The 20,993-nt window shown below is 41.3% G+C and overlaps 1 protein-coding gene across 1 annotated transcript in view; it reads right to left on the bottom strand.

The window, feature by feature from the left end:
- PRKACB (protein kinase cAMP-activated catalytic subunit beta) overlaps window positions 1-6,134 on the bottom strand; it is a gene marked incomplete at its 5' end in the record, with an annotated part of 71,144 nt that extends 65,010 nt beyond the window's left edge. Inside the window, one exon of the mRNA XM_084266364.1 lies at window positions 5,911-6,134. Within this exon, the coding sequence (XP_084122490.1) occupies window positions 5,911-5,956 (46 nt within the window). The remainder of the gene's footprint in view (window positions 1-5,910) is intronic.
- Between the last annotated feature and the right edge of the window lie 14,859 nt (window positions 6,135-20,993).

Below are 20,993 nucleotides of genomic sequence, written 5' to 3'. Positions count from 1 at the left end.
GACTTGCAGTACAGCTTAAGATCACAGGACTACAGCTCTCCTTTCTGCAACAGCAGCAGGTCAGGCAGCCCCTGTTCTGTGCCTGTTATCCAGTCCCATCTCTGTGCCGTATCCCACCTGCGCTGGTACAACTGTTAGTGTAGCTGCAGTGAACTGGATCAGGAAGCTGATCCAGGTTAACTGAAGTGCCTTCTGCTTTCCCTTTTCTGCAGGGTTATTTTTAACCTAGATCAATCTCAAATTCAGTTCACCTTGTTGTCTCATAAATAGCTGCTCCGGCACACTTGAGGGCACAGAGGCAGGAAAAAAGTGGCAGGGACAGAAAAGCAGACCTGCAACTGAAAGAAATGCTTATGAAATAACATCTTGCACTTGTAACAAAGACAAAGCTTGAGAGCAGCACTGCAAGGCAGATTCTTTGCCAAGCTCCAGCCCTAAGTTTCACAAGTTTACAGGAAAATTCCCCAGTGATTCAAGGTTCCAAGCACTGCAAACTCTGAGAGCTTAAATGACCAGAAGCACTGATCAAAAAAATACAGTCTACTTGGATCTGATCCGGAACCCACCTGCTGTGAAGCAGAGCCAGTATCCTTTATTCTGTAGCTTAAAAAAAACCAACACCCTAACGGTTCTGGGCAAACAAGCCCTTCACAATGTGTATAGTAAGGACGCAGGCAAATCACACAAGATCTGACAGCCGTCCAACAGCCTTTCCACAGCTCTGTCTAAAGGAGAGATGTGTCCGCTGCGGAAGAAGTTAACTAACTGGAGAAGACTGCCCAAAGCCTGACACACAGCAGGGAGCGCAGCCTTCCTTCCACTGGGGCAGGGCAGCCTGCAACACCCTAACTTCCAGTTTTCCACTTGCTCCTCTGTCCACATTCTGCTCATTCTACCAATGAGGCAGTTATTTTTTGCGGCACAGACGTAGCCTTAATCACACTACGGAACAACGTGACTGTTGCCAAAACCATGAGAACTCTGAGTATTTTTCAAGATATTACTTTTGATTGTGTAATTTCGACAGCTGTGGGGGTATATGGGTAACTGAACGAACACTAAAGAAACTCAGTTACTCAGAATGTCAAGTAATTAAAAATACTGTCTTTAGAGCAAACTGAACCTGTAGCAAATTAGTAAATTTAGTTATGCTACCAGGGGGCTACCACTTGCTGAATGATACCCTCTCTCTTTGCTAGTCCAAGCTGTGAATATGCATATTGTTTTAAATGGTGCATACTGGTAGTCTTACACTGGTGATTTTCAGATGATGGAGTTCCGTATTACTGAAACCTAACTGATCAATGGTGAGACAACAGAAGCCCAAAAATACAGGGAAAGAGGCTTCAAATACATTGTCTAGAGGCGTTAACCATACAGCCCATTCCACAGTATCACCAGAATGTATATTGTTAATTACTCTTTGTACAATAAATAACATAGCTGATGTTCTAAAATCTGTAAACAAGACTCCAAAAGCTATCCATTTCAAAATCAGAATCACTGTTTCTGAATGGTCAAAAAACAAAAAGGAAAAGCTGTTGAAGAAAACTTCACTCAGAACAAAAAACACTGAAACAAGGGTCTCTGAATAGTGGCAGAGAGTTAGCAGGCTCAGAATGGTAATGGACAGTAGAGCTTTTCACCTCTACTTCACTGATTTTAATCTAATCAAGGTCAGCAGTGACAGAGCTTTGCCTCATCCAGCCTTACAAGAAACAAACCTGTGGTGTCTTTCAGTCCTCACTGAGTAAATACAGCAGAATGACCTAGCACTGGATACACATAAAAAGGAAGGAAGAAGCCTCAGTTCTAAGAAATGTCCCCTGAGGAGGTTAAAATCTACTGGCAAAAGAAAATTAAGAAGGCTGCATCTTCCTGTCAAGCACATTTGAAAGGAGCACTACTTACAGAATAGTTATGAGAGTTAAAAAGGGATGAATTGACTATAATAGGAACTCTGTCATACTGAAGATACTGTAGTGGGAACACTTTGAGGAGGAGGAGGAGGAGTGAATGAACTTAAAACTCACATGGAGAATACACATCACACACGTTGTACTTGGCTATTTAAAGACCATAGAAGTTGAAGTTAGTAAAGTCATGTTAGATTAATAAATTCCTCATGCACTGGAAGCTGGAGATCCAGCTGCCAGGTAAGAAGAAATGTGTAGAGAGAACTGTTTTGAAAGCCATATACAATTTAACTTTAAACATACATTATAAGAACAATTTACTACCAGAGCAAGGACCACCTGAATCCCAGCTAACATCACTCAGAAGCCAAACCTTTGTGGTTTCAGGATCTACTGGAAATAAAATATACAAACCTTCCAGTAACCAAAGAGTGTATTCTAATCACCTGGTCTCTAATACAGCTCGGTGATTAAAAACAAAGAAACAGACAAAAACACAACTAAGTATTCTTGCATCTAGAAGAAACCCAAAACCCACAAACAACACACCAAGTGAGACTACTACTTATTTTTAAACAAATTTCTTGCTATCATATATGGCATAACCTTGCATGTCTCAAGGGGCAAATAATTCAAAGCTATAGATAGTAATTACTTCCAAAATCTGTATTATTAAATTATCTGAAGAAAAAAAGAAAAAAACCACATAAAATCTTCTGCAAAGTTACAATGTGCAAGGCTGACATTCATTCCTGTTTAGATAATAGTCCTAGGAAAGTTATGTTGTGGTTTAACCCCAGAGGGTAACATTCCTGCTTCATACAAAATCAATAATGATCTTGAAAGAAACAGATCCACTCGCAGATTAAAGACCCAGCAATGTGGCCTTTTTTAAACTTAGAGATGTGTTGCAGTTATGTTTCATTTATGTTGTGTGCTACTTTAACAAATAATATTGATAAAGCCAACATTTTCCTACATTAATTGTAACAAGGTAGACTCCTTGTGGTCTTGTCTTTTTCCTAAATACAATGTACCACATGTTGACATTTTTAACTCACTGGCCGTAAAGGAAGTTTTCTCAACTGCTGTAAAGTGAGCAGCCAAAAAAAACAGCCCAAACAATGAATAATTAAATTAATATATAGGATGAGGGTCAAAGAAAGAGAAAATTTTAAGACAACTGACAATTGTCTCTCTTCAGATTTCAAATGAAAAATACTTAACATTGTTTTTCTAAAATACCTTAGAATTTGTAGGCTGCCATGCCCAGTGGAAAACCATGAACCCATTTAAAACAGGGACAGAATTTAAAATGCAGACAAAATCCTTAAGCTTCTCTTTAGTAAAGGATCGCTTTTAATTTTGATCCTCCAAATTGAAATGCAACTGTACATTTGGAGAACCTGAAACAGAAGGGCATAGAATGAAAACCTTAAACTACACTGAAGCTTTCAATCTTCTGTATATACACACACATCTTGCCCTCCCTGCTATGCATGCCTGATTCACTGTTTTGGTGGCCAGGCTTAAGAAACTGAACCAGCATATGCAGATTTCCTTCACCTGCAACTTCTGCCTAGAACACCGAAACATTTGCACTGTTCTATACTGGTGTTCACATGAAACTGGTTTTATTTCTCTTGGTGGCCTGAGTGAAGTAACAAGTACTGAAGATACCCGAATATACATGGAAAGCCAAAATAAACAAGAAGAATCTAAGGTCCACTGTTAGGTGAACAGCATTTACTGTGCTGACCGCAGATAGAGAAAGAGGTCTCAAATTACACTCTGTGAACCATAAGTATAGTTATCAGTGGAAGCTGCGTTACCCTTCATTGTTCTTTCAGAGACCTTAGCATGTCCTTGATCCACACAATACCATACGCTCCACACATGGATCAAGGGCATAACATCACTTTTACAAGTCAAACCTGAACATTTTTTCTGTTAACACTTCAAACAACTCAAGTTTCATGTCCTGAAGTTTGGAATATGTGCCACTAAAGATACTTAACACACAAAACAGGAAAGCTGGCTCAACAGTGCAAATTTGTACCAGAAATATTAAAGCTCCATCACATTTTACAGGTTTATTTTTACTTTTTAGTTACTCTGTATCACATGAACAGATTAGACAAACTTTCACTGCCAATAAATAATATATTGCTTCTAATAATTTAGTATGTGCATAGTATACATGTATTGTTGATCCTCCATAGTAAGTGAATCCTGATCTTTCCTATCAGTACGTCAATGATGATCAATTTCTTCTCCTAGTTACAGAATTTGTATTATTACAGAGCTGTTTGCTGCTAAATACACTAAGTGCAAGGCTGAGCTTTGTGTCTGTAGCAGCATTTAGTTATTAAACTCTAACAAATGGAGAAAGAAGTTGTGAAGGAAGCCCCTAAAACTTAAAAATCACTGTATTTTGTAATATGAGAAAAGAATTTGTTAAGTAAGCACAGTGCAATATGACACTATTCAACTGCACAGACTAACAACAATATAGCTACTACAGAGTCCAAAATGTGGTGTTTTGTTGACTGAAGTACTTCAAACAGTCCACCCTGTCTCTCATTCCACGTGTATCTTGATAGGAAGTATTTTAGCCTGCCTATAAAAAATTAATGAGCTCCGTTAAATACATAAAAAAATAAAACCACTAAACAATAATGGTCAAATACTCCTAAAACATCTGGATCGTGAAATCTATAATAATAATAATGAGAGAAGATGCAAGAACTGAAAAGCAAAACCACACAGCACGACTGGGTAGGTCAAGCTGAGCCCCTTGTCCCACAGCTGGAGACACCCATGCAGACCCCGGGGAAGCCAGAGGAATGATGCATGGGCACATGCAAGCCCTACATCAACCGGGTTATCCACTTCTACCCAAGAGCTCAGTAGTAAACACACAAAAAGTAAACAAACTGCCAAAAAAAAACCCAAACCCCACCCCCAAAAAGTAACTTTGATGTTTAAACTTCTCCCCATTTTAATAGCGCCCATGGAATTTCCAGTAACAAAGGGTATTGTTATAGGAACACTGAGCTTGCACAACTGGCTGTTTTCTACGTCTTGTCTTTTCTCTTATTCATCACTAACATACTCAAAGTTGTCCACTAGAAGTAAGGAAGTCAGCTTACTAAAAATAAAGCCCTTTTTTTGTTGTTGTTGGGTTTCTTTCTGCTTTATATTATTTAAAGATTATGACGAAATACACAGAGAGAAAAAAAAACAGCAAAAAGCACCCTGCGATGTCAAGTTCGGATCAATGCTTTTGTCTTCCATTTTACCCACGGCTCGGAACGGGAGAGCAACGTTCGCACCGAGCGTTCTCCCAGCCGCTCCCGAACGATGTAAACACGCCGCAGGGCTGGGAATGTGCCGCGGGGAGCGGGAAGGGCCGGCGGGGTCACCGGGGCTGCACGATCCGGGCAGGCTTAGGAGTTTCTGACCTACATTCCCCGCAGCGGGATGAAAACCCTCCCGCCGCAGACGGAGCGCGGCGCGGCGGGCGGCCTCCCCCGCCGGCAAGGGTGTGTTCAGGGGTGGGGAAAGCCAGCCGGACGGGGTGAGGATGGAGGCTGGAGGAGGCGCTGACACCTGCCCGCCGCCACCCCGGCCCCGCAGCGGCTCCTCCTTCGCTGGGGACGGACACCTGCTGCGGGACAGCCGGACGAGCGGCCCAGCGGCGTCCTCGGCCTGGCGGCCGCAGGCGCGTTCATGCCGCCGATTTCCCGAGACGCTAGACCCCGAGGCGGGCGGGAGGGCGGGTGGCTCGGCGGCGGGCCGGGCAGGGCTTCCCACGGCGACGAGCAGGCCGCGCAGAGCCAGGGGCCGGCCGGGCCTACGCGGGGCGGGGGGCTCGGCGCCTCAGCCGCTAGGCCGCGGGGCCTGCGGCGCGGGGCGGGCGCGCAGGGCCCGACCCGCCGGCGATCGCTCGGGGAGCGGAGCTGGGCGGAGGCGGCGGATCCCCCTCACTCACCGCTCTCGATCTCGTTGCCCTTCTTGGCGGTGGCTGCGTTCCCCATGGCCGGGCCGGGGCGGCGCGGGGCGGGGGACGGGATGGATGCCGGGCGGCTGCGGCGGGCGGGGGCAGGGCTCGGCTGGCGGGGCGGCGCGGCCCGCGGGCGCGGCGGCGGCGGCGGCTGAGCTCCCCTCGCCCCGCGCTGGGTCTCTGTGTCTCCGGCCGCCGCGGAGGAGGAGGCGAGCGCTCTGCCCCCCTCCCCCACCCCGACACACGGCGGAAATGACGGCCGGGGCGGCGCCTCCTCCCTGCTACGCCGCCCGCCGGGGGCGCGCGGGGCGCGGGACGACGCCGCCGTCCACGGCCTCGGCCGCTGCGGCCGCCGCCGCCGCCTGAGGGGTGGTGTGGGGGGGGGCGCCGCTCCGGCCGTTCGGTCTGAGGGAGGGGGCTGCGGGAGCCGCGGCCGGCGTCCGCCCGCCCGCGCTACCAGCGGCTCCCAGGGGGCAGGGGTGGGCGGGCTGCCCTCGGCCTCCGCGCTGGCTTCTGTGACGGGGGCGCGGCCGCCCCCTCGCACCCCCGATCGGCGCCCGACCTTGCAGGGCCGCAGCTGGGGAGCGCCCCCCGCTCCCGGCGCCGCGCCCGCCGTCCAGGAGGCTGCCCCGCCGGTGGAGCGCGGGGGGCGAGGCGCGCCGTGCCCAAGGTGACCCCAGGAGGCCGAGCGCGCCGCGGCCCTGCGGCTGCGCCCGCCCGGCGCCGGGGGCTCGGCCGCCTCCGCCTCAGCATCCCTGGCGGCCCGCGGACACCGGGCCCGCGGCCGTCGGCCGGGCCGTCACGCCCGGGCCCGCTCCCCGGCAGCGTACACGAGGAAACTCTCACTTGCCGCCTGTTCACAGACTGTATTTACATGGCTCAACAGACTATAGAAAAAAAAAAATAGTAAGTGAGCTGCCAGGAATGATTATTTTTTTTCCTCCCCCCCTTTTGCTGCCACTCATGTCATAAATAGCTACAGCTACGCATTTTCAAACGGTATTGTGACTTTCAAGTTGGTGATAGCTCTCTTTACATATATATATTTACCACGTGAAATGCTTTGAGTGTTTTAGCTCTGGAAGGAAATGCTTATCAAAAAGAAAGCTCTATTTTATGTGCCTCAAAGTGGTGAGAGCGGAGAGCAGAAGTGCTAATCTTATGGATCACAAACCGTATATATCCTGCCAGGACAATTTATGCGATACCCAGCTTCTTCTGGCAGCAGTCTCTACCCAAGGCTGCGGGCTGCATGAATCGCTCTGGCGGCAGCCATCCTGGCTACCATCTTTCACAGGGACTATCAAAATCCTCCTGACACTGTGGGCTGCCTGCTGGTGCCAAGCACGCTGCCACGGCCTAATACTGGATTGCTGTGCACTCTCTAGGACAGGATTTTATACATACACATTAATGCACAATAAAGCAGATACCTTTGGGAAATTTCCAATATCCTGAGACTCTACAGTGGAATAATGTTCCTTGTGAACCTTGACCAGATCTAGCCAGCACATGGCTCTACCTTGAGAGTGGTGCAAGCCACCTGGATTGTCCAGCTGCACAGTTTTGGGAACATTTACCTGAATTATCTTGACGTTTTGTGGGTTGAAATTCTATCAATGAACACTTTAGTTAAGGGACTTTCCCTTGATTTCCACCTTTTCACTTACATTACCCTGATCTGCGTGATACTGCTTGCTTCAGAGGAGTACCTGTGGTTTTATGATTAAAGAAGCAGTCTCTGGGGAAGCCAGGCCTTTATTGCTTTGAAGATCAGAAACAAGACTTAGACATAGTGAGGAAATAACCTGTAAAGTGTTGGGGGTGGTAAAGCTGCTACTGTTGGAGAGGGCTGTCTCATTTTGCCAGAGCTGGAGTCTGCAGTCTTTATGTGCTTACCCAGAGGTGCAGTGAGCTACTGCCAGGGAAGGGCATCTAGGCTGCGATGTTTAAATGTCTAGATAAATGTCTAGAGACGCTGTCACAGATAGGTAAAGATGTTACCATGGTTTTAAACATATTCCCCACTCCAGCCATCATCATTTTCATTTTGGCCAGATTGAATCTGAGTCAGCTGATTTGCATCCAGGTGCTGACAGGCATTTTGATATCCTTGAGAAGACAGCAGCAGCAGCATCACTAACAAATGAGATAGGCTGCAGCATCTTTAGCATATTCTTGGCGTTACAGTCCATCCCTTCACTAGTAAATAATAAATATATGTATAGGCTCCAGATGTGAGGACCCACCAAGGTCCAATAGCCATTCCTTCCCTTTGGGATTTGCTGAACAAGGATCGGCTGGTCATTGTGCGGACTCCAGCAAAATCCTATGTATACACTCCTAGCACTGCATACACCTGTGCAGCAGTGCATGACAGTAGCTCTCAAATAAGCACATGCTCTGAATACACATGCAGCATGGATAGATTTGCATAAACGTTTATATCCAAACAGCCTCATAATCAAAAACATAAAAAATGTAAGTCAACAGTGCTGTGAAACATTAAATGAACCACTTCCATGATCCTAGCATTACATGTCTAAGCAAAGATAACAAAAACAAGGACTTAGGGCTGGGCATTTGCATTCTCATTCACACCACATATACAACTTAGCCTATATTAACAAGCTAATACTAATTAATTGCAGAACATAGCAATGTAGTATAGATCATATATGTTATGTGTGTATATTTAGCATTCAGAGCATTGAGTCTTATTCTATCCCTAATGTTCATTTTGCCTTAATTTTTTTATATAAAATCCTGTGATGGTGAAATGCCTAGTCTCACTGCTCATACAAAAGTATTTTGTTGTCCCTCCTTCAACACAACTGGTTAAAAGATCAGATCGTGCAAATATGAACAGTAGTGTTTGGCTATGCTAGAATATTTCAGTAATGGCACAATCTGAAACATTCAGATTTCATTTGCTTTGCTGATCTGTATAAGATTTTAGAGAATAGCTGTACTCTTAAGAAAGCCAGCTCAGCAGTTTTAGAACTATAGACATTGAATGATGTAGTTTTAGTGACTCACAGTGCGTTTAAATCCATTTTTCTACATTTTTTTGGGGAACTATTGATTAGGAATATCCTACAAAGACCAGTCTTTTCCTTGGTTAAAACTCTGTAGCAGATGTACAGTTCCCTCATGAAACTTGTATATTCCATTCTACACAGACTCAGAACTAAAAATGAGAGGGTCATTTCAGGACAGAAAAGATAAATTTCTCTTAGATCAAAGGCTTTCACGTGCTTTTAATGGAAATCGCTTTTTCATACAGCAATTACTTGTGGAGCCACATATCATTTCACTCCATAATCATTACAATTTCTAGATGAGATAGCAGCATTTCTGTAGTGACTACAGCAGTTGCTTTCAATACACATTTAAAACAAGTCACTAAATTTAAATCATTGTGCATCTTCATTTTCTTCCCTTGCACTTAAGGTGTGCCTGCATTATGAGGGCCATGGCAGATATAGATGGATGGTTTTGCCCATGCATACAAATGGTTCTTACCCCGAGGATGTAGGCTCTGCTCAGGCTGTATGTACCTGCCTTAGCTGTAACTCTCTTTACATGGCCAGCCTGCCTTACTGTTGCAGCAGTGCCTGGAAATTGCAGGGTTTGTGTGCTGCATTTGATTGCTGTTCTCCAAATCCTACATTCCTGCATCTTTGCATACCCCAGCAGCCTCTTTCTGTGCTCCTAAACAGACTGATATATTTGGCATTTAACTCTTTGTTATCGTTTCAGGTTGTTCCAGACTACTGGCACATTTCCTGCTCTCAGCTAACCCCTGCTCTGCCAGCGTGGGATGTTTTTCTAGCAGGCTGCTAACGTGCCAAGAAGCATATGTATCTCTTGGTGAGTATGGAAGCTATTTTCCAAATTTTACAGCTTCTGACCTAGAAACAGGAATATTCATCACTGCAGCATAATTTCAGACCTGCCAAGAATATATCAGTTATGTCATGTAGATGTGCTGAGGGAAGGGGTGGAAAGCAGGAATACGGCAATTCTTGCTCCCTTCACTAGCTATACAGCAAGTGATGAAGTACATCCTTGTGCAGGGAAGATCAAATCCAGTAATGCCCAACTCATTCCTGTTGGAGACCCATCCTCACAGGGAGAAGTAAGAGGTCTTATATTGTGTTTCTACAATATCTGAGACTGCCAGCCCATGAATCCACAATGAAACTAGTGCAACTTGGCCAAAAACTTGCTCTGCCAGGTCTTCTGGAAAATGTTCTTCGATGCCCTCTGACTGTGAATCCTGGAGTCAGGAACCTCAGGAAGGTGTGCTATACACTGTGACTGTTACAGTTTTGAGGGACATTTCGGTTCAATGAAGGAGGGATTTTTATTTAAGGGTAACTTGGGCTTCCTTCAACATGACTATTTGTATGGAGCAAGGTGCTAGGTACTCTGGAGGAAGAAGCTCCAGAGGAAGTTTACACCAGCAGTCAATGCTGCACCACTGTTGCCCTTCCCTTCTTGGTATTAGATGTTTCCCAAGATAGACACCAGTCAAAAACTCCATGTAAACATAGAAGCAAAGGGTTTATATATTCCCTTATTGATTTTTAACTATGCTTATTTCACCACAAACCTCTCAAGAGCCATAAAGTTGGAAGGTGGTTTTTTTCCTGATGTTTTAACATAATTTAAAGAAACAAGTAAGTTTGGGCTTTTGCCATCAGCATTGCCTTTTGACAAGATAACATTTGTCACATTTTCTATGGATAGCGGCTATATATTCACTCATAGGAGGTGGCAGGTGCTGGTTTGTGATCAATGTCTTGCTGAGTAGACATGTTTTTCACAGAGATAAATTACAGGCTTGCTTAATGGCCAAGTCCAGCTGCTCAGTTCTTGGCCTTATCTCTTATGATCATTCAGGACAGGGGGTGTAGTCTCTTGCTATCAGCCAAGCAGCACTTTTTTCAGATGGTTCCATATTTGTCGACAATACTGCCTGCAAATGTGTGATTCAGAAGAGTTTTCTAATTACCGTTAAGGAAAATTCTTGCTGACCTGTCCCTGTAACTGACTTTGTGATCCTTTTGTGGGTGTTTGGTTGCCACCAGGCTCATTTTAAAAGTTTCTTTATCCACATCAAGGGAAGGCCTTGCTTTTCTAAACCGGTGTTCCAGGGTTTTTCGAGTCCATGACAGATTGCTCAGCCCTAGAAAAGCAAGATATTTTATATTATGTTGATTTCCTGCACTTTTGATTGTTTGCAAAAATCAAGTAGAGAAAAAACAAAACCCAATTTGATTGCACATTTTGTCCTTGTATTTTTAGTAGTTCATCAACATATTTGGATCGCCACACATGAACTATAGAAAGATATGAAAATTATTCAAGTGCATAGTTGTTTTAAAAAATATATAGTAAAAACTATATAGTGAAAAACTATATAGTAAACCACTTTCAGGGTAGTTGACCTAATTATCTGCATGCTTACCGTAACTGAGAGGTGATCAATATTATACTGTCGTTTAGTTGTTCTGACTGTATATTGAGAATCTGAATCACAGTTTACAGAACAAAGAAGATTGAAAACAAAAATAGGAGTATTTTTTAATTTCCCTTTTTAGGTCTTTTCTTCAGAGATATCCAAATTAATTACAGCTGTTAATTTAAAGTAGACTAAGCTATATTAAATTCCTCGGCATGTATTTTCCTTCAGAATTAAAAATGACCTTAATTCAATTTAGCCTAACTTATTTTGGAAGTGAAATGGGGTATGGTAAATGAAGGTCACTTTAATTCTATGTAAGAGAGTTCACATACAGAGTTCACCAGGCTTTTGTACATAGTCCACACCCAATAAACTAGGAATGGTGAGTGAGGGCTAATAGTCACACATCTGAATCTAAGCTTCACTGTATTCTGCTCCAGTGCATGTCCTGTAAATTGAGCTCTGCTGTTACATAGCACTGTATTGGGTAAAGGAGTCTAGCTAAAAAGCTTTTTAATACATAATCAGCTCTTCAGCTGTAATATCTTTAGTAGTGCCATCTAAAAATAGAAAAAGTCTAAGATGTTTTTCCTGGTTTATTATTTATATCTAGAAGCATATTTTTACACAGAAACAAAACCACTTTCCTAAACCTGGAATTTTACCTATTTATCTTTCTACAACCTGTTGGTTTTCCTTTAGAGTTCTTAGAAATTTCTTAGAAATATTAGGAGCTGTGCACATATGACTAATTAAAGGCAGTACATATCTCATTTGCTGTCATGGTTATTATTTATTCTGCACATGCCATCCTTTTCTTCAAGTCTCCTTTGTTCTTAAGAAAACAGTCATCCAAGGCAGAGGTGTCAGCAGTTTGTTTATGGTACAGACCCCTGGTGCTTGCAGTTGAATTAATACAAGTTTTTGCCTAATGTCCAGCTTCTCTCAGCTGCTTTATTTGTGGTGTTATTCGTTGCTTAGGATTTCAAGCTCTGCAAGCTTTTATGCCACTGTCATCTTTGTCTTATGCTATTTTGAGCTCTTGGTCATATCTAAGGTGTCAGAGCACTGTCCAGTCCAACATTTGCTCAAGTACCAGTTTCTTGGCCTCATCTCGAGACTGCAGGAGTCTATTTGTGTTTTATTTTCTCCCCTTTCTGTTGAAAACCAATAACTTTTAAAAATTGGAAGCTTGGGCTTTTTTAATATAGAAATCTTCATTAGCTATTACCATGATGCAGGCTAATTCCATGCTTTATTGTAACACCTGTAGCATGTAAAATTCTCTCCACAGTCTTATGAACTACAGGATACTTGAAAACCTTCATGTTCAAAGCATGTAACTTTCATATCCTTTGTTTTTATTTAGAACACAATACTCCTCAATTTTTGTAACAGCTTCATGAATATGCTCCTTTGCTTGGATTGCTGAGAACTGTTAAATATGCCAAATGCATCAGCACTTGCTATTTTCAGAAGGAAAACCTCCTTCTGGTTGACTTGCTTTTAAATAACACTTACTGCTTCCAGATGTCCATTGAAGTGTTCTTCCCTTCTTTTCCAGTAGTTTCTGGAATTTCCAGAATCTGGTCCTTTAAATACTCCAATTTTTTCTCAGTGTCTTTCTTTGATTTCTTCTTACTGCTGGTGCAATGAATGAAGAGTTGTTCCAGGCTCAGGGGATTACAGCAGACATACTTTAATCATGTGTGTCTGCTGTAATCATGTCTTTTCCTCATGCTTATAAGCCAGAAAGCTAAACCTCTAAAAGAACATTTAGACCACTAACTTTTCATTAGGAGAAATAACAAGCAGAAAAATTTATAGTGTCATATTTGTAGGTATGAATCTATTGGGAAAAAAATCCATGCAAGAAACAAACAGTAAAAGCCATTTTGCATTTGAAAATGAAAAAGCGGCCAAGAAAACAACTTAGAAAGTTTATTTAATATTTGTAGATCTATTTTTGGTTTGTATTTGACTGACAAAGCTGGAAGGAGAAATATCTGTGGTGCTAGCCAAGAAGAGCATATTAATCCTCAGCAGCACAAAGAAGTGGCTATTTCAAGTGGTTGTAATGCAAATGGCAATGTAAAAGCTTTTTCCTCTCAACTCCAGAATCTGAGAAACCATTGGCAGAATGTGCTTTGATACCAGTAGATGTTCTGTGTGTTTGATAGATGCATGACTGATCCACCAAGAGAGAGAAATTGAATGTCCTCAAGCATTTTTTTAATCTCATGAAACAGGGATCTTTGACTTCTACTCACATTTCGTCCAAGCTGGATTTACTTTAAACTCAGTTTCACATTGGAAATGTTGAGTTCATTTTCTAATAGTAGTTGAAATAAATATAGTACTTCCAGTGAAAGTTTTTTTTTTAAATCCATGTTAAAAGATGGTAACCATGTGAAATAGTTTTTTTCACAGGAATGTGAAAGACAGGGCTTTTTAATTTATATGAGGTATTATCATTTTAATCATCACATTTACATGAAAGAACTTCCTTCATTCTACTTTGTGCAAAGGGCACATCCATTCCCAACTAACATATTAACCAATAAATGTCTGTGTATCAAAATTACTTTCAAGCATTTCTTGTTTCCAATGCTGTAACTCCTTTAAAATAATTTCTGGTAAAGACAATTAATCAAGGTCTGTAACAGAGGATGTATAGAAGTCTGACTGTATTAGGGATAAAGTCTTCACTTATGTCCAGGTGCAACATTTTAACTGTTGGGATTTTATGTGTAGGTTTCTCAAGATAGCTGCTGTTTATACTTTGATATCTCTCCTTAGAAATATTCCCCTCTGTCTACTTAATTTTTATCACAATAAAAAAGTATTCTCGGATTTAAACATAATTTTATCTTGTTTCCCCTAGTTTTACTTCTTTATCCTGCTAAATAAAAAAAAAAGAGAGAGTTCACAAAGCTAATGACATTTAGCAGCACACTTCAGTGTATCCATTGCTTCATCCACATAACTGGGACATTAGACCTTATTTTCCTTACTGGGGTTGAACATAAAGACACAGGCATGTCTAAATCAGCTGGGGCCCTATCTGGTCATTGCTGAAAAGGCAAACCACAGCTGAGATTTCCAGTTCCCTTAGCACACACACACAGGGGGGAAGCTTATAAAAGAGGAAAAAAGAATTTTTGTGAAGCTTTGAATGAAATCATGCTTTCTTCATACTCAATCGAAGTTCTACCATCAGTGACATCAGGATGTTACCTGAAACATTGGGCCTGTGTTGGTTTTCTATCTTTGTGGCTCTTCTCTTAAATTACCTAAAAGAAAATACTTTGCTTACCTGCCCTCTTTCATTTCTGCCTTAACATTCCTTTATTCTTGTTTATTGCAGAAACAAGAGTGTAACTAGCCATACCCATTCCCTCAAGGTTAGCATAGGACAGTATACTGAACGGGCATGAAACATGTTAGAAATGGTTTTCTTGGGTAAATGATGTATTCCCATAATTTCTTAGGAATGATAAATACAGGTTCCATTGTTTGCCTTCAGTTAAAAGCACTTTCCCTACGGAAGACAGGGGAGAGATATTTGCCTTTTGCCTGCTACCTGTTTGAAGAAGGAGCTGTTTTGTATGAAAACCATTTAACATGCAAATTTTAATAATTAATAATACAATTAATGCCAACACCTCATTTCTGCGGTGCTCTATCATCTCTTACCAGATGAAATCAGATGCTTCTGAACATTTTAGTGGTGTTGGAGAGTGGCAGTCCCATGGCAGGTGGGATTTCAAGGAGAAAGGCTGGAGGAGGTACGGAGTGAGCAGCAGGACCCCTTGGGGAGGGCAGCTTCACTCTGCTGCAGAGAGGAGAGCTTGGTAACTGGTAAAGGGGTGAAAGAGAGGGGAGGAGAGGAGAGAAGAAAGCCAGGAGAACTGGATCACATACATGCACAGAGAAAGGGAAACAGATAAAATCATTATGAGAGACTTTAAGAACTTGCCTCATTGAATGGGGAAATGTTCAATGTGGTCTTTGAAGAAAGGAAATAGAGGTAACTGATTTCATTTGGACAGAAAAAGTGTTGCATAAGACTAGAACAACATGTGACTTTGTTACAGTCTCAGCAATACCTGCATGGTCCTGGTTCATCCCTGTCTGTGTGTGTGCTCCCTGTGTGGAGCTCTCCCTCACTCCCTGATGGTGCTGGTGGAAACATTTGCAGACTTCTGGTCTGGACACCATCTTTTAATGTATGTTTGGACAGCTGCATCGCAACAGGGGCCTAACCTTGAATGGGGTCTCTGTTTTCTACCATAATTGAAATAATAAATCATAATCACTCAATAATGTTGCCACTGTCGCTTCTTGGACATTAAAATCCCACAAGATCATAAGGAAATGTAAATTATGTTAATATTATTTATTATATTCACAAAAATTGCAATCCATAGTCTGAACAAACCCACAAATCATCATGTTTATGTAAATTAGAATTGTAACAGTCTTTTGTTTCTTTGCTACAGCAAGTACTTGTGAAGAATTTGAAAGATTCTCCTACCCCAGGCTGAGCATGTCTCCATAGGCAGAGTTCTCTGAGAAGTTCCTACAGACAGGACAGGGCCCTTTAAATCTCTCTGTTTTATCTGGTTGCTTAGGACAACCGCTGTAAACATCGGTGGAACAACATGTGTTCTTCAAAGCTGGGGATCTTGAGGAAAAAGAAGGTCATTTTGGGACAGACAGACCTTGTGTATCCGTACCTGTAAGAAGAGATGTATGGTTTTGCACGTTTTTGGAATGCTTCATGATTTTATGGTCTGTTTTAATTTGTGATACATGGCAAAAAATAAATAAGTTTTTGAGTGGCAAAAAAATAAATAAGTTTTTGAGTGGCAGCTTTTTTTTTCTTGTTTTCTATACTGCTTTCTGTTGTGACATAAATATTTACTGATTAAATATTTATACATAATGAAAGAGGAATAAGAAGACTTTGGCTATACAAAAGTGACAACTCTGCTTATCATTTTATTTTGATAGTGTGCTTTTACTGTGCCTTTTGAGACAATAGCTATAGAAAGGTGGAAAGCCTGTTGGAGAGCTAATAAAAAGTACTGGGAAAATTCAAGTAAGAATGAAAATGTTACCCTATTAGACATGATAAATAGAGGGGTTAAATATTAGCCAGATGGTAAATATTTCAAACCTTGTTCTTACTGATAGGAAGCAGGAGGTTCTATCTTGTACACAACTCTGAAGACTGAAAAAAATCCCAACAATCTGGAAGTTCTGTGTCCCTGATATTTCAAACCTCAAATTTTATTTCAGATGAGGTTTCAGAAATGAGATTAAAAGTTTATCTAGTTTGTCTTCTCTCCTGGCAGTGTTTCATTACAGTGAGTTACTTCAGAAATGTGTTACTGTCGCTACTGTATGTTATTACATTATTACTTTCCAGGATTTACAATGGGGTATTCTTCCTATATATTCCTCCCTTTCATTGGTGTCTATAAAATAATTGCTATCTGTGGGAGATATATTGACAGGTGAACTTGGTCATGTATGTACCAAGTCTAAGTTAACTTAGATCTCCATTCTATGTCTGCAATATTTAAGGTTAAAATCTCCCTTTAGCTCTTGTTAACATTGTACCTCTGTAACTTGTACTCAATGTAAAATTTCACCTCTTAAACTTTAGTTAGGAAAAGTCATGGCATAATATATTATTTCATGTATAAAACCTGTGATTAAATGATAAAAGGAGCATGAAACCTTATTAGACTAACTGAATCTCAGAAACCAATTAAGTTATTTGGAATTTTGGTTGAATCCTGTGAATGCCAGTCTTCTGTTCATTTTTCTGAGAGAAAAAGGAATTTAAAGCAATTCTTGTTAATGTAATCCAAATTCATATAATCTGAAGTCTTATATAATCTTTCAAATGAGAGCAAGATAAATAAATAAAAATATAACTGAGTCAAAATAGGGAAAATTAAGAATGCAGAAAAATTTTTAAATCCAGAAAACAATTGAATGTGAAATTACATCTTTGGATAGAACTTTGAGTGGTCAATTCTCATCAAGTTTTCATGGACATGCTGATTCTGGTGCACTTTTTATACATGAAGTTGGTCTCAGTGATTTATCTACTACCAACTTTGTTGTAATAGACTTTTATTCCTACAAAGGCTGGGGAATGAGACTTTCAGAGTAGCAACCCCCCCAATCTGCTACTGTCTGCTCTGGATCATCAGCTGAAAGACTTTTATTTTTAAAACAAAAGCACAGTGCTTTAAAGAAATTAGGGTTATTATGATGCTATCCTTTCTATGTTTGCATCCTACACATTACCTTAAAGGGGAATAAAGCTCCTTTTAAAACATGAGCTATTTTTTGCATGGAAACCCACATTAAACTCAATGAGATCACTTCATAGTGTGCTATTCTGTAAGTCTGCAGTCCACACATTTCAGTTTATTTTATAATCTCTTTTAATAGAGATTATAAAACAAAGACAACTTTTCAGTCTCTAAAAATGATAGAACAAGACCAAATAGACATTATTCAACCTGTAGAAAATACTGCCTATGCCAGGGTATTTGTAATTTCCCTGCAAGTCAACCCCTGCATTGTTTATCTTTTCTAGAACCAGAAATTCCTGTTGTAAATAGTAAGCCAGCTGTGATTGAAAGGGTTAGGTAAACAAAACTCTGGTGCTGAACAGGGAAGTTCCTTCATCTAAATTAAATCTCACGTGCTTATCCAGAGAAACATTGATTAAGTTTATGAGAGACATGCCACAATCTGTGTTACAGACTTTCAAAGGAAACAGACACACACACACCCTTCACGCCCCCACCCCAAAACCCCTCCAAAGTCCTGTTTTATCAGGGCACTCATAAGCAATACTGGCCTTGACCAGCCTCACCTCTGACCTCAGGAGCTCTGAGTTCAGCCCTGAGCCCTCAGCTCTCATTAATGCTACAGTGGAGAAGTGGTGGCCTTCTGCACAGTCAGAGCCTTGTCCTGGGGTCTCCAGCCCATGAGGTGACTTCTTATCTTTATGTCAGCCCTGCCTCATTACTATGGACCTCCCAGCAATTGCTGGACCTTATCCTTGCCTATGGATTGATTTTCTTGGATCTACCTCATCACTGTGATGTTGTGTTATGATATGGGCTCTTGGTTGAAGCTGTTCCCCGTTGCCAAGTCTGTCTTGCTTACCTTACTTAGGTACTTTGAGACTGGTCCCTGGGGCTGTGCCATCACTCTTGGCTCACTTTCTCTTAAGCAAGCAGCCCTGTGCTTGCTGCTTCCTGACATGTTGCCTCTTTGTAACGTGACTCCAAACCAAAAGACTGCAAACTGCTTGCCTGTAGCTCAGATCTAGTACTTCATGCAGAGCCTTCCTACAGTCTCTATTTCTTGCATGCAGAGCTGTTCCATCTAAATAGATGTTGATTCTCCATAACTTACTGCTCCATGGCACAAACTCAGGTGCAGTAGGATTTCCTACATCTTGTAAAAGGGGCTACTATAATTCTAGCCTCAACTATTCCTATAAATGCAAATGGTTAGGCCTTGTCCCTACCATAATGACTTCCGCTTTACACAGAACTATCTTGCCACTTCTGTCACTCTTATGCCCTCTGCTGCAGCAACCCCGTTTGAGTGGGTGAGAAGTGATGTGTGCTGACTTCATGCTGCCACCTCGCCAGGACAACAGGTTATGCCAGGAAACTGAATAGAGGCACCTAAGCATCTGAGCCTGTGTGTGAGCAAGTCAGCCTGGGTGGATCAGAATTCTGTAGATGGCTTTGAATTTTGCAGTCTGGCGCATCTTGTGGTATTGGTGTTAGGAAGATTTTTCCACTGTTACTGACATTTCTCTATCTCACTGCCCTGGAGAAGGCAGTATTGACTGTAGTGTTGCCTTGCTATGTTGGCTTCCCTCAAACACCCACCTAGTAATGAAATGACTGTGAACATGGAAATACTTTATCAGCGTATTACACAGTGCTGATACATCTCACATGCTTTCATAAAGGCTGTAAGTACTATTTCTATTTTATAGGTGAAAAAAGATATATACTAGAAAAAAATCTAAAAGGATTCTATGATCCTGTTGTGATTAAAAACTGTCACCATTGCAAAATTAATGTACAGTTATATAAAAAAAATGCTTTCTCCAGCACCTACAAGCTGTTGTCTATGCAGATGAAAACTGCTCTGAGGTAAAATGGGAGGCTCAAATAAAGAGACTATTAAATGAACCTTATTTAATATGAACAATATTGTATTTCTGTAGTCTGAACTTCTCTGTAGTTCAGCTAATGTAAAGACTGGCATCTAAACCAAAGATTTTTTGGAAAAAGATTTGCTAGTTTACTGTATGAATACTCCATACAACACAAATTCTGAAGATGCTGTATGAAAAAAAACCCAAAGTTATCTATATTAAGAAACATTGCAAAGCTATAAACTAATACAAAATTTAACATATTTAAATTGTAAGACAGTCTGACATCTAACCTACTGAGCACACAAATGGGATCTGGGAGGACTTGTGCACTTTGCTCTGCCAGGGACTCCAGAGGTCATGTTCCAAGCAGTGTGTGAAGTGTCAATAAATTAGATGAATGCTGAAAATAGATTTTTTTTTTCTCAGCCTTTTACATATTTCAGATCATTATCTCCTGTGTGGCTTTTGACGATGTACTTATCTGATAGGCACGAATTCATTGCTGACATGACATTGGACCAATATTATTGGAATAAATTGGAGCTATATCCATGGCCTTAATGGAGATGGACAATATTTCCCTGATAGGAATACTGTGAGAGTAGTTCTTGTACAATATTATCAAGTGACTAAAAGCTCTGTTTGTGACAAAGGTATACTAATTCTAATATTATATGAAAAGGATTTAATTCTCTCTCCCAGTCTGAATTTAAATTAATAAAGCATCAAGACACCCTAATAATGAAATTAAGGGTAGACTTTTCTTTATCAATTGAATCAACATCAGCTTCTTTAGGTCATAAAACTTAGGTATCGATTATCTTCCTTAAAAATGGTTCTGGTCACAACAATAGTACAATAGTAGTAGTACAAGAAAAAGCACAATAGCTGTCCCATTGCAACGCATCAAACTAATGAACTGATCACTTCAGACTATTTCAGTATGGCTGTATGAAATAATTTTTAGTTATACCTGGTAAAGCAGGGGTTGAATGGATACAGAGAACTCTCGTACTGTGAAAAGACACAATAGCTGCATGAGAAATAGCACAACTGTTCTGGGGCAGTAATCTCTCTTCCATTTCTCTTTTCAACGATTCCTGACCATATTGCTCAATTGGTTTAATTCCTATGTCCGGCTGCGAAGGAAGAACTGCACACACCCTCTACTTCGGCCTGCAGGCCAGCAATAGCTTAGGTAGCCTTTAGTAACACTGATCTTCCCCCAGTTTGTGAATATTTATGAAAACTGTTCTTATTTCCTGGATGATGACATTAACTTAGTTGACCGATAGCTATAAATTTTCACTTTCCTTCAATTTATGTCTCATTTGATCTTACAGCCTTTCTACAGCACAAATAACTTTTTTTTTTACTGGC

This window comes from Gallinula chloropus, assembly GCF_964237585.1.
Source record: "Gallinula chloropus genome assembly, chromosome: 6".
In the NCBI taxonomy this organism is placed as follows: Eukaryota; Metazoa; Chordata; class Aves; order Gruiformes; family Rallidae; genus Gallinula; species Gallinula chloropus.
Note: the sequence above shows the minus strand (reverse complement) of the source record. Positions and strands in the feature narration are given on the sequence as shown.